Source organism: Thalassophryne amazonica, chromosome 2 (assembly GCF_902500255.1).
Source record: "Thalassophryne amazonica chromosome 2, fThaAma1.1, whole genome shotgun sequence".
In the NCBI taxonomy this organism is placed as follows: Eukaryota; Metazoa; Chordata; class Actinopteri; order Batrachoidiformes; family Batrachoididae; genus Thalassophryne; species Thalassophryne amazonica.
Window position 1 is genome coordinate 100415247 of NC_047104.1, and position 13384 is coordinate 100428630.

Below are 13384 nucleotides of genomic sequence, written 5' to 3' on the forward strand. Positions count from 1 at the left end.
CTAAGATCGGGTCACGGGGGGCTGGAGCCTATCCAAGCAGTCATAGGGAGAGGGGCGGGGTACATCCTGTACAGGACGCCAGTCTGTTCAGCATGTACTCCACCCAAATACAGACAAACACATTCACACCCACATGCACACCTACTGACAATTGAAAGTTTCCAATTCACCTAACCTGCATGTGTTTGGATGTAGGAGAAAGCCGGAGCATCTGGAGGGAACCCACACAAACATGATGAGAACATGCAAACGCCGCACAGAAAGGCCACAGGTGGGAGTCAATCCCATGACCTTCTCACTGTGAGGCAACAGTGCTAACCACTAATCCATCGTGCTGCCCGCCAGAAAAACAATCCAATGTTATTACACCACCAAGCAAGCACATGTAAAACAATTCATGCTTTCACCTTCATTATGCGGGGCCATACATGAACATTTAACCTGCAATTATCAACGGATAGTGTTTTGTCCATAACTTAAACTTATTCAAAATGTAATCAGTGATAAATAACAGAATATTGTGTGAACCTGTGCTTTAGTATGACTGTGATAAACTGCTGCCAGACTCTTGCAAGCTAACCAACAGGTCGTTGATCTTCTCCATGTTCTGTGATGAAGTCATGCTGCTCTGCGCCATCGTGGATTGTGACAAGGATTGGTTGAGCAGAGACTGGATGCAAGCATCACTCTCTCTTTGGTTCTGACCCAACTGGCTGAGTGCTATAAGCTGATCAGACACTGTGTTTCCCGGACTGTTTATCAGTGGGTCACATTCTGCAAGAAATCAACAGGAGAAGCTGGTCAACATCCTATTTTACATACCACACACACACAATCAAATATTAATTTAGTGACAGATAATAGTACGAGGTCTGTTAGAAGAGTATCGGACCTTTTTATTTTTTGCAAAAACCATATGGATTTGAATCCCGTGATTGCATCAGCCGAGCTTGAACCTTCGTGCGCATGCGTGAGTTTTTTCACGCCTGTCGGTTGCGTCATTCACCTGTGAGCAGGCTTTGTGTGAGCAGTGGTCCACCCCTCTCATCGGATTTTTATTACAAATAAATGTCTGAACAATTTGGAGCTTTGCTGCATCAATTTTTCCCAGAAACTGTGAGAGACCTCCAGGTGATAACCATTCGGAAAATTCAAATGGCTTTGAGGGACGATTTTATGGGGATTACACAGATTAAGGAGTGCTCCAGCCAGTTTAAAGACCGCCCACAGCTGCTAAGAGCGCGCTGCGCTCCGAGCGCCGATCGACAGGCTGAAACAACCAGATCATTTCCAACGTGAAGGCTTTGTTGATCCGGGACGTAGTCTGACTTACACAAAAATGGCAGGAGACGTGGATATCAGTACTTTTTCAGCACATTCCACTGTTACAGGAGTTTTTTTTCATGGAAAGAAAAGCGGACGGGTGCGCCACCGTGCCGCTCATGGCGCGGCACAAAACCACCTCCGTGTTGGTCTCACAGGACGGCTTTGAGATGGCTTTCAGATGGCTGTCGGTGGGTTTTCAGTCATGTGACTAACCGAGAAATTGTGGATGAGCCTGGACATGCCAGAACATGTCCTGTGAGGCTTCATCACAGCGTTGCTTTGCGCCATGCGGCACCACCGCGACGTGCAGAATTCCTCCGCACGTCTGTCTCAATGTGCCCAAAAAGTGCTGATGTCCACGTCTTCTGCAATTCCTGTGCTAGTCAGAGGACGTCCCGGATAAAACACAGCGTCCAGTTTGGAAATGAACAGCACATTCCACTGTTACAGGAGTTTTTGTCATGGAAAGAGGAGCGGAGGAATTCCGTGCGTCGCGGTGGTGCCGCATGGCGCAAAGCAACGCTGTGATGAAGCCTCACAGGACATGTTCTGGCATGTCCAGGCTCATCCACAATTTCTCGGTTAGTCACATGACTGAAAACCCACCGACAGCCGTCTGAAAGCCATCTCAAAGCCGTCCTGTGAGACCAACACAGAGGTGGTTTTGTGCCGCGCCATGAACGGCACAGTGGCGCATCCGTCCGCTTTTCTTTCCATGAAAAAAACTCCTGTAACAGTGGAATGTGCTGAAAAAGTACTGATATCCACGTCTCCTGCCATTTTTGTGTAGGTCAGACGACGTCCCGGATCAACAAAGCCTTCACGTTGGAAATGATCTGGTTGTTCCAGCCTGTCGATCGGCGCTCGGAGCGCGTCGCGCTCTCAGCAGCTGTGGGCGGTCTTTAAACCGGCTGGAGCACTCCTTAATCTGTGTAATCCCCATAAAATTGTCCCTCAAAGCCATTTGAATTTTCCAAATGGTTACCACCTGGAGGTCTCTCACAGTTTCTGGAAAAAATTGATGCAGCAAAGCTCCAAATTGTTCAGACATTTATTCTCAATAAAAATCCGACGAGAGGGGTGGACCACTGCTCACAGGCGAATGACGCAACCGACAGGCGTGAAAAAACTCACGCATGCGCACGAAGGTTCAAGCTTGGCTGATGTGATTCAAATCCATATAATTTTTGAAAAAAATAAAAAGGTCCGATACTTTTCTAACAGACCTTGTATGTTACTGTTAACAATGTTTCATTCTGCTAATAACAGTCAATTTTATATTCAAATTTAGTAGATGTAACACCAAGATGTTTTCTTCCCAGCTTATTTATTTTATGCTAAAATGACTGAGATAATAACAGAAGGAAAAGCTTCAAATTACATAATGGAACCTATCCATGCTATCAAACTTGTGTGTAATTTTTTGGGGGGGCATTTTGACTGGTCCTGTATGTCATAATATATATAATCGGGATATAAGATTTTTTATCATATTGATGTTTTTTGTCGTATAGCCCTTGTGTTGAATGGGAAATCAATTCCTTACCATCTTGAATTCCAAACAGGAAGAGTGCAGGCTGTTGAGGCTGGCTGGGCTGGCTCATGGTTCCACTGACAGCACTCTGAAACAGAGTTCCTGGTTGCTGAACAGGAGAAGAGGAGGTGGTCTGGAGGCTTGATATACTGTTCTGTGTGGCAAACATGGTTGGCTGTGTGAGCTCCTGAGCACCAAGTCCACCCTGTAGGGACGCCATGTTAGCCTGGGGCATGAAGAGACCCACATGCTGCTCCTGGTGGCTGTTTGAGTTGCTGCCTAACTGCATGGGCTGTTGCTCATGAAACAGAACTTGCTGATGTGGATCAGCAGGATTCCCTATGGCCATGGCTTCAGAGCAGTCATGCTGGTTTACTGTAACCATCCTGGATTGGGATAACAGCACAGTGGAATTTGGAAGCTCTTGAGAAGCCAGACTGCTGCTTGTCAAGGGAGGCATCTGGCCCTGACTACTGAACAGGAGGCTGGATGGCTGCTTTGGTGTGGAAAGGGGATTACTGCAGAATAGTAAGCCAGCTTGTTGCTGCTGGCTTGGAGAAAGGGTGTTTGTGGATGTATGAGGTGAAATGTTCTGAAAGAGGGAAGCCTGCTGGGATGGCTGAGTGTGCGGATGAGGTTGGGAAGGCTGCTGCTGCTGCTCCAAAGGGCTCCTTTGTTGAATAGGTGAGAGCTGTGTTTGAGGCTGAAATACTGAATGTGGTTCAGGTGCAGGTGTTTGCAGTGCACTGAGGAAGGCCAGCTGTTGTTGCTGCTGTTGGGTACTGCTGGTTGAAAGCTGAGAGTTTAGAGAATTCTGATGAAGGAAGATGCTGGAGGTTGAGGGCTGGTGCTCTGGGGAAACAGTTGTTCCACTCAGTACTTGAATACTTTCCTGAAAGAGCCCAGCCTGGACCTGATCTTGTGTGTGAGGGGCTTTCTGAGCACAAAACACTGTCCCTTGTGGGTCTTGAGGTTTAGCCAAAGAAGTGGGATTGTGGAAAATAGGAGGTGAGGGTGTCTGTTGGAGGAAGTTGGTTTGAATAGGAAAGAGGTCATTGGACTGCTGAAACAGAGCTGCTTGTTGCTGCTGCTGCTGGGCCTGCTGGAAAATAGTTCCCTGACTTGGCATTACTCCCTGTGGTGAGCCCTGCTGCTCTGTATTTTTCCCCTGGGAGGAGACTTCCTGGAATATACCACATTGCATTTGGATCTGTGACTGCAAAATCTGCTGCTGAATGTTCTCCAAAACCTGCTGCTGCTGCTGAATTTGTTGTTCTTGGATCTGCTGGTGGTGTTGGATATGTTGCTGCTGCTGTTTAGCCATCCGGTTATCAGGCTGCAGTGTTAAGCTACAGAACCCTTTGGCTTTGAGTTGTCTCACTGCCTCTTCCAAATGGGCAACATCTTCTGAGGGAAAATGTGATAACTGCTGCTGCTGGGATGCAGGTTCTCTACACAGCCTCCTCATAGTCGGAGAACTGCTTCCTGGCCTCTCCTGCCCAAGATTCTCTCTGGTTTCCAGGAGGAACTTCTGGGAGCCTTGTTGGACCAGAGCATCTACAAGATGGGACCTGGTGGGAACAATGTCCTGCTTCTGGATAGTGCTTAGGGGCTCTGCATTGTTAAAGATCGGACTCTGGTCATTGTCAGAGTCACCTGCAGGCTGAGACAGATTATTGGAGAATGGTCTGTTCTTATCCAGATGACTGAAAGAAACATCTGTGCTCTGTTGGGCTGGACCTCTGACATCTGCAGCCTGCTGCAAAGACAGAAGATAAAAAGTGTAAAAGAATATATGTGCTGATGTTTGCTCTGTTAGTTAATGTTTTTTCATAGGCTTTAATAGATGAGTCCATTCCCTCAAGTTTTTTAGTACAATAACTCAAACAACAAAACTGTATGTCCGTAAAGCTAAATAAATAAATAATTCTCCCTCGAGCTGCGAACTTTGATAAGGGCAAATGTCTTCAGGTCCAAAAATAGACAAAAAAAAGAAAAATACTACTAAAAATAATAATAATAATAATAATAATACCCCCCCACCCCCAAAAAATCACCTATTTCAGTTGAAACAGCTCAAACTGCCAATGACTACTAGATTCATTTTGATTGATGTCAACCTGTATCAGAAGGAGTTGCGTAAAAATTTAGACAGATTTGTGTGCCACCTACACTCCTGCCCGTTCCAGATTGATTTCACGTGGCACTGTATTGGGCGTGCTAATGTAATCTTTTATAAAGCAGCTTGGGATGTTGAGTGTACAGTCCAGAAAGGCATCAAATATGTGTTACGTCATCAAAAAGTAGTTGTGCAGCAACTCTTATAGGAGACTCCCTTGACTGTTCTCTTATGTTTTTTTGTAATTCTCCAGAACACCTCCAATTGTGGACTGACAATCAAAATGAAGCTGGGTAACTGAAATACCATTGAGATATTTCAATTTAAGAAGCTTTATTTTTTTTTTAAACAGTCCAATTTTCTCATTAGCACATGCATGATGGAGATTACAAGGCGGTATGGTTCAAGCTTGAATTGAACTTGTCAGTTTATTTCTTTTACAAAACCTGGGGCTGGGGGCCAACAAAGCCACTGCTACATACATACACACACACACATATATATATATATATATATATATATATATATATATATATATATATATATACATATATATATATATATATATATATATATATATATATATATATATATATACACACACACACATACTGTTAATAACTTTCTGTTCAGAACAAGAACACCTGACTTAAACACACACAAAATCTACTGACATGTTACAGCAAATCATTACATCTATTCTGTCTAAAGAATGTTAATGAGAGCGCAGAACAATACATCACATTACCTTAAATGCCCCATGAGGTTGGACGTTGCTAGAAACTTCCATTGGTGTGACTTCTTCTCTCTTTATTGAAGGCACCACTGAAGGCATTAAGGCACCGTCCAGAGCTGTTGGGTGGTGGGGGGTGGTAGAGATCATGAAACATTTTAAGTCTCACATTCATCACTTTGTTTCTTTTGAATTGAAAGTGTGCAGTATGAAGGTTATGCTATGAATTCTATCAGTTATCAAGTTGTTCACCAGTGAATATGGCTTTATATACCCTGAAGAAAACCATACACCCTGAGGCCGAAGGTTTGAAAGTAAAGCCATATTCATTGGTAAAACAACTTGATAACGATTTTATCATATACCTATAAATGATAAATGCACGCAGAACACAATGCGCGTGCTCTCCCTTCGCTCACTGCCTCCGGGGCTACGGATGTGGGACCCGCAAAGAATCCAAGTCATGGCCACGGAGCTCTGCGGCTGCTGTCACTGAGACCATGCAGCAGGCGTTGCGCATCAAAACAGTGAGCGTAGAAACTGCGAGGCCGCAAAAGGTGAACCGCGATATAGCTAGGGACCACTGTATTAAATTACACATTGACATTATCTAGGATCGCACGTGCCGTGACGTCACAACATATGTATGGATTGGCTGATTACCAAGGCGACATTCACTTACTCGGGTGGTATGAAAAATATTACCCGTCCGCGAAAAGGGTGTATTGCTATTTATTCTTTAGTGTTTTATCCAATCACAGTGGCGTATCATTTATAGGTATATGATAAAGTTTGATATCATTCCCAATATACAGTAGTTTTAATAAATGCCACAATCATAGAATGGAAACAAGGAAAAAAAAACCTTTAATTTGATCATCATAAGGACAGGTCTTCACTGGAGAGGCAGTCTCTTTCTTCACAGAAACATCAGGATTAGCTGCAATAACAAAAAGGTTTAATTCTACCAATTTAAACTAACAAACAAAAAAACATTATGTTGTGAAGCAGAATGCCTGCTGTTTTGATCACATAATCCCAATGCAGTATAACACTTCACTGATTGCGTGTTCACGTGAGGGTGAATTTTAAGGTTTTGCTGTTGACTTTTAAGATTTTGCATGGCTGTGTGCTGTCCTATATGGCTGATTTATTTCGGCCATACGTGCCGGCATGTGCCCTGTGATCACAGGATGATGGCAGGCTATGTGCTAGGAATCAAAAGATGGTCGATGTGTATTTCGTGCACCATAAGTAAATTTTATTTATATAGCACCTTTCACAGACAAGAGCCACAAGGTGCTTCACAACATAAAATCACAGTACACCACACAATACATCAGACAATGGCCGAGACATTTAAAAACATAACATAGGATAGCAAAGCAGCCCAAAAGCTAAGCAAAAGCTTGTGTAAAAAAGAAGGTCTTAAGTTGGCTTTTAAAAGTGACGACAGAGTCCAGTGAACGCAGAGAGAGCGGGAGACCATTCCAAAGCCTGGGAGCAACAGCCTGGAAGGATCGCTCTCCTCTGGTTGCAAAATGGGTGCGAGGAACCATCAACAAACTTTGGTCCACAGACCTCAACGCCCTGGCAGGGGCATAAGACTGGATGAGGTCACAGATATAGGGAGGCGCCTGGCCATGTAGAGCTCTAAAAGTTAAAACCAAAATTTTAAAATTGATCCTGAAGGACACTGGCAGCCAATGAAGCTCCTTTAAAATTGGGGAAATATGAGTCCTCCTGTTAGCTTGTGTCAGAATTCTCGCTGCAGAGTTCTGTACTAACTGCAGTCGACGCAACTCCTTGTTTAGACATGAAAACAAACTGTTACAGTAGTCTAAACGTGTTGACACAAAAGCATGAATAATAAGCTCTAAATCATTTTGGGACACCATTTTCCTGAACTTAGAGATGTTTCTTAATTGAAAGAAGCAATTCCTCATCAGCTGTTTACAATGCTGTACCAAAGACATGTCTTTGTCAATCAATACATTTTATTTATATAGCGCCAAATCACAACAAACAGTTGCCCCAAGGCGCTTTATATTGTAAGGCAAGGCCATACAATAATTACGTAAAAAAACCCAACGGTCAAAACGACCCCCTGTGAGCAAGCACTTGGCGACAGTGGGAAGGAAAAACTCCCTTTTAACAGGAAGAAACCTCCAGCAGAACCAGGCTCAGGGAGGGGCAGTCTTCTGCTGGGACTGGTTGGGGCTGAGGGAGAGAACCAGGAAAAAGACATGCTGTGGAGGGGAGCAGAGATCAATCACTAATGATTAAATGCAGAGTGGTGCATACAGAGCAAAAAGAGAAAGAAACACTCACTGCATCATGGGAACCCCCAGCAGTCTAAGTCTATAGCAGCATAACTAAGGGATGGTTCAGGGTCGCCTGATCCAGCCCTAACTATAAGCTTTAGCAAAAAGGAAAGTTTTAAGCCTAATCTTAAAAGTAGAGAGGGTGTCTGTCTCCCTGATCTGAATTGGGAGCTGGTTCCACAGGAGAGGAGCCTGAAAGCTGAAGGCTCTGCCTCCCATTCTACTCTTAGAAACCCTAGGAACTACAAGTAAGCCTGCAGTCTGAGAGCAAAGCACTCTATTGGGGTGATATGGTACTATGAGGTCCCTAAAATAAGATGGGACCTGATTATTCAAAACCTTATAAGTAAGAAGAAGAATTTTAAATTCTAGAATTAACACGAAGCCAATGAAGAGAGGCCAATATGGGTGAGATATGCTCTCTCCTTCTAGTCCCCATTAGTACTCTAGCTGCAGCATTTTGAATTAACTGAAGTATTTTCAGGGAACCTTTAGGACAACCTGATAATAATGAATTACAATAGTCCAGCCTAGAGGAAATAAATGCATGAATTAGTTGTCAAAGATGACACCCAAGTTTCGAAGACATGATTTAGCAGACTGGCCCAGGTCTCCCAAGTACTGCTGAATACCTGGAATATGGGCATCAGGGGCAATAACCAATGTCTCTGTTTTGTCTGCATTGAGCTGAAGAAAGTTATTCGTTAGCCATTGTTTTATTTCTGCCAAACAATGGAGGAGGGAATCAAGCCTCTTAATCTCAGATGGCTTAAAGGAGCAGTAAAGCTGGATGTCATCCGCAAATAACTGGTAAGAGACATCAGTAAATCTTTGAATGATCCTACCTAAAGGGATCAAGTAGAATAAAAACAAAATGGGGCCTAACACAGAACCCTGAGGGACTCCGCCTAACAGGTCCGCAGACTCTGACCTTATCTGGTTAGCAAAAACGCTAAAGCTACGCCCGGACAGATATGAGAAAAACCACCGAAGAACTGACCCCGACAGTCCGACATGATCCCTCAATCTATTCAGCAGGACCTGGTGGTCAACAGTATCAAAGGCAGAGGACAAATCCAAAAGAACCAACACGGTGGATTTCCTAGCATCAGCAGACATCATAATGTCGCTGGACACTTTCAAAAGAGCCGTTTCCGTAGAGTGCTGTCTACGAAAGCCGGACTGAAACCTGTCATGAATGTTATTCTGATCCAGGAGTGTCGGTCTGAAACCACCCTCTCGAGGATCTTAGACAGGAATGGGAGCTTAGAACTAGGTCTAAAACTACTTAGCTCCATTTGATTTAAACCTGTTTTTTTCAGTAGAGGCAACACTATGGCATGCTTGAAAGCACTGGGAAACACACCAGTGGACAAAGAAAGATTTACCATTCTAGTAACACACGGACCAATTACCTCAAATACTTTAATAAAGAGCCTGTAGGGAAGGATGTCCGATGAGCAAGAGGAAGGTTTCATCTTGCTCACCAATGCCGAAATATCAGCAAGTGTCACAGCCCTAAATGAAGACCAACTGGGAACAGGCTCAATAACAGTAGAAGTATCACACAGGGAGGGTGGAATTTTATCCTTAATCAACTTGATTTTGTCAATGAAAAAACTCAAAGCATTTCTGTCAGCTTCAGAAAACACAGGAGTAACTGAAGCAGCAGGACATACAAGAGAGTTGATTGTATCAAACAACACTCTGGGATTCTTCTTAGTCACAGACACCAGCTGACGTATGTAGACAGAGCGGGCACTCTCAGCCATTTTGTTATATGATAAAACCAGCTCCCTGAGATGAAGCCTGTGAACCTCAAGTTTAGAGGATTTCCACAGGCGTTCAGTCCTACAACACAGTCTCTTAAAACTTAAGAGCTCTTCATTTATCCAAGGGCACTCATTTTTCTGTAAAGACACGTTGTATTTAACAGGAGCCAACTAATCAAGAATAGTATCACAGTGTTGGTTAAAACACTGGATAAAATTGTCCACATCAAGGAAATCAGTGAACAAACAAGGATTAAACATAGAAGAAAATCTTTCTGCAGTATCAGCAGTGATGATACGCCTCCGAGACTTAACTTCTAAGGGCTTCTGATCAAAGCTGAAATGCAGGTCAAACGAAACAAGACTATGGTCACTCAAGTGGACATCTTTTATAGACATATTTAAAATGTCTAGGCCAAGTGTAAAAACTAAATCTAAAATGTGACCCTTTTGGTGAGTGGGCTCAAACATGTTGCACAAAATTAAAAGCTTCAGTCAATGATAAAAGCTCCATAGCAGAGCAAGATAACTTGTCATCAACATGAAGGTTAAAATCTCCAAGAATTAAAACAGATTCCAACGTTATAATAGAGGATAAAAAGTCACTGAAATCCTTAAGAAAGGCAGTAGCAGGGCCTGGGGGGCGATAAACGAACACACAGAAAAATGGATTTGAGAAACCCACCTTGACCAACTGTGATTCAAAGGAGGGAAAATCCTGTGACTGTACCCCTTTAAAAACAATCCTCTTTATAAACGATGGCAAGGCCCCCACCACGGCGACAGGGGCGGGGCTTCCCAAGGACACAGAACCCAGCAGGGCAGAGCTTGTTTAAATGAAGAAATTCCTCTTCTCTCTGCCAAGTCTCCAAAAAGCACATTAAGTCCAACATTTCCATTGATATAAGATCATTCAGGGAAAATGATTTATTGGCGATTGAACGCACGTTCACTAAACCAAGGCGCAAGGTGGAAGACGTCATGTAGGCGCTGTCTGAGGCTCGCAATGGGATAGGACGAAGACAGCGGTCACGTGGACTCCGGCTGATCCGTGCAGGCGGAGGCGTAAACACGGAAGTGCACAGTAGAGATGGAACTACGCCACCAGGATACCAGCAATGCGAAAAGTCTAGAACACCCGTATCTAACCGAACAGGTGTTGATGCAGATGTGCCATCGCACACATCAAAGAGAGGAATGTGGTAGAGGAAGCGAGCCCTTCCTTGGCCGCCGGCGCTGGCACCCGCGCCCAAATGCGCCGCTGCACACTTTCTCTTCACCTGGACACCAGCCTGCGAGCCTCTTCTCCTCTTATCCAAAAAGCCTTTTTTCCTCAGTCTCCTGCGGATCTTACACGGCGCCCGCAACAGCAGCAGATAATCAGGTGAGTCGGAGCCGATAGTTAGGGGCGGAGGAAACGCCTGGTTGTACCTGTCTCGTGTAGCAAATAGGCTCTCCATCATCTCCTTGATATGAAACAGAGTCCCGATCGTAAGCCCGTAAAGCCAAGACACCTCCATCTGCTAGTCAGGCTGCTAAAATAACATATGTTGTAAAAGTGGCCATTAGTAACCAACACAACAGGAGCTGAGCGATGGCCACGCCAGTCACAGGCGCCATCTTGGAAAGAAACAGTATCACTTTACTGCCGAGTAGTCTGTGTGGCAGTCTGTTCCACTGTGTGGAACAGACTGCCACCTGAGATTAGGCAGTAGAGGTCTATTGACATTTTTAAATTTAGATTAAAAACACACCTTTTCTTGACTGCTTACAACTTTTGATGGTGGGAAATATTTAGGGTTTTGACTTTGTTTTTATGTCACATATTTTCCTTTTTGTTAATTTGTGATGGTGTGATTTGGTTCTTGAAATGCTTTGTTCTTGGTAAAGTACAATATAAATAAAAGTATTATTAAATAAATTATTATTAATTGTGAATTACTGTATTCCAGTGCAGATATGAGCTTCATATTGTGATACTGATTTGGTGTAAACCTACTAAACAGTAATTGGCACTGTAAAGGAACACAGACAATAGACAGAAGAAAAACAAAATAAAACATTACTAATCAAGAGTTAGAGTAACACTGGATATTATCTTCTCATAGCTATCGCCTTCAAGTCAAGTTAAATCTGGGAACATGCGCTGTTGCTATGCTTTGCCACATCCACAACACCATAGAACTGCATTGGGTCCTAGATGGCAACCACCCAGGCAGACAACCAGTACATTCCCACATCTCTAAAATAACCATCTACGAGGTCTGTTAGAAAACTATCCGACCTTTTTATTTTTTTTAAAAACTATATGGATTTGAATCATGTGCGCTTGCATCAGCCAAGCTTGAACCTTCGTGCGCATGCGTGAGTTTTTTCACGCCTGTCGGTTGCGTCATTCACCTGTGGGCAGGCTTTGAGTGAGCAGTGGTCCAACCCCCTCATGGGATTTTCATTGTCAGGGAAATGGCTGAGCGATTGGAGCAGTGCTGAATCGAATTTTTCCAGAAACTGTGAGAGACAGCCAGGTGGAAACCATTCGGAAGATTCAGACGGCTTTCAGTGAGGATACACTCGGCGTCACACAGATTAAGGAGCATTACAACCGGATTAAAGACAGCCCACAGCGGCGGAGGGCACGCCGCGCTCCGAGCGGCCATTGACAGGCTGAAACGACCAGATCATTTCCCAAGTGAAGGCTGTGTTGATCCGGGACGTCGTCTGACTACCAGAGAAATTGCAGAAGAGGTGTACATCAGCACTTTTGCGGCACATTCCACTGTTTCAGGAGATTTTGTAATGAAAGACGTGCGGAGGAATTTGCGCGTCGGCACGGAGCCGCAATGGCGCACAACAAAAAGCACGTCCGTGTTGGAAACCATTCATAAGATTCAGACGGCTTTTGGTGGCTTTTCAGTTGAGTGAGTATCCGAGAAATTGTGTAACAGCTGGGCATGTCACAACTTGTCCTGTGAGACTTCCAAACTCACTTAAACTAACATATTCATCCTGCTGTAACCATGTTTCTGTAAGGCAGAATAAATCAATATGTTGATCAATTATTTTATCATTTACTAACAGGGACTTATAAGAGAGAGACCTAATATTTAATAAAAGACATTTAACTGTTTTAGTCTGTGGTGCAATTGAAGGTGCTATATTATTTTTTCTTTTGGAATTTTTATGCTTAAATAGATTTTTTCTGGTTACTGGTGGTCTGGGACCACCAATAACCCGCACCTTGGAAAATCCTACAGCTATTTAGGCCCCTGTAGTCGGTGCGGACTAAGGTAGCTTAACCGCCGTTAGTTCCCCTCCAGCGGATCCCGAGCAGCCGGGAAAGCAGGCCGACTGGGTGACTGTGAGGAGGAAGCGTAGTCCTAAATAGAAGCCCCGTGTACACCGCCAACCCGTTCACATCTCTAACCGTTTTACCCCACTCGGCGACACACCCGCCGAGGAACAAACTCTGGTTATTGGCGACTCTGTTTTGAGAAATGTGAAGTTAGCGACACCAGCAACCATAGTCAATTGTCTTCCGGGGGCCAGAGCAGGTAACATTGAAGGAAATTTGAAACT

General features: G+C 44.0%; 1 protein-coding gene across 4 annotated transcripts in view; it reads right to left on the reverse strand.

Annotated features, from left to right (window-relative positions):
• Nucleotides 1–206: 206 nt before the first annotated feature.
• nfat5b (nuclear factor of activated T cells 5b) overlaps nt 207–13384 on the reverse strand; it is a 130498-nt gene continuing 117320 nt past the window's right edge. For 3 of the 4 annotated variants that reach the window (XM_034190514.1, XM_034190529.1, XM_034190535.1), the window contains exons 10-13: nt 6578–6652; nt 5728–5831; nt 2873–4619; nt 207–774 (exon numbers count right to left, since the gene is read on the reverse strand). In XM_034190514.1, coding sequence (XP_034046405.1) covers nt 536–774; nt 2873–4619; nt 5728–5831; nt 6578–6652 — 2165 coding nt within the window. In that variant the 3' untranslated portion in view covers nt 207–535. The remainder of the gene's footprint in view (nt 775–2872; nt 4620–5727; nt 5832–6577; nt 6653–13384) is intronic. The other variant, XM_034190522.1, reaches the window with a different exon arrangement.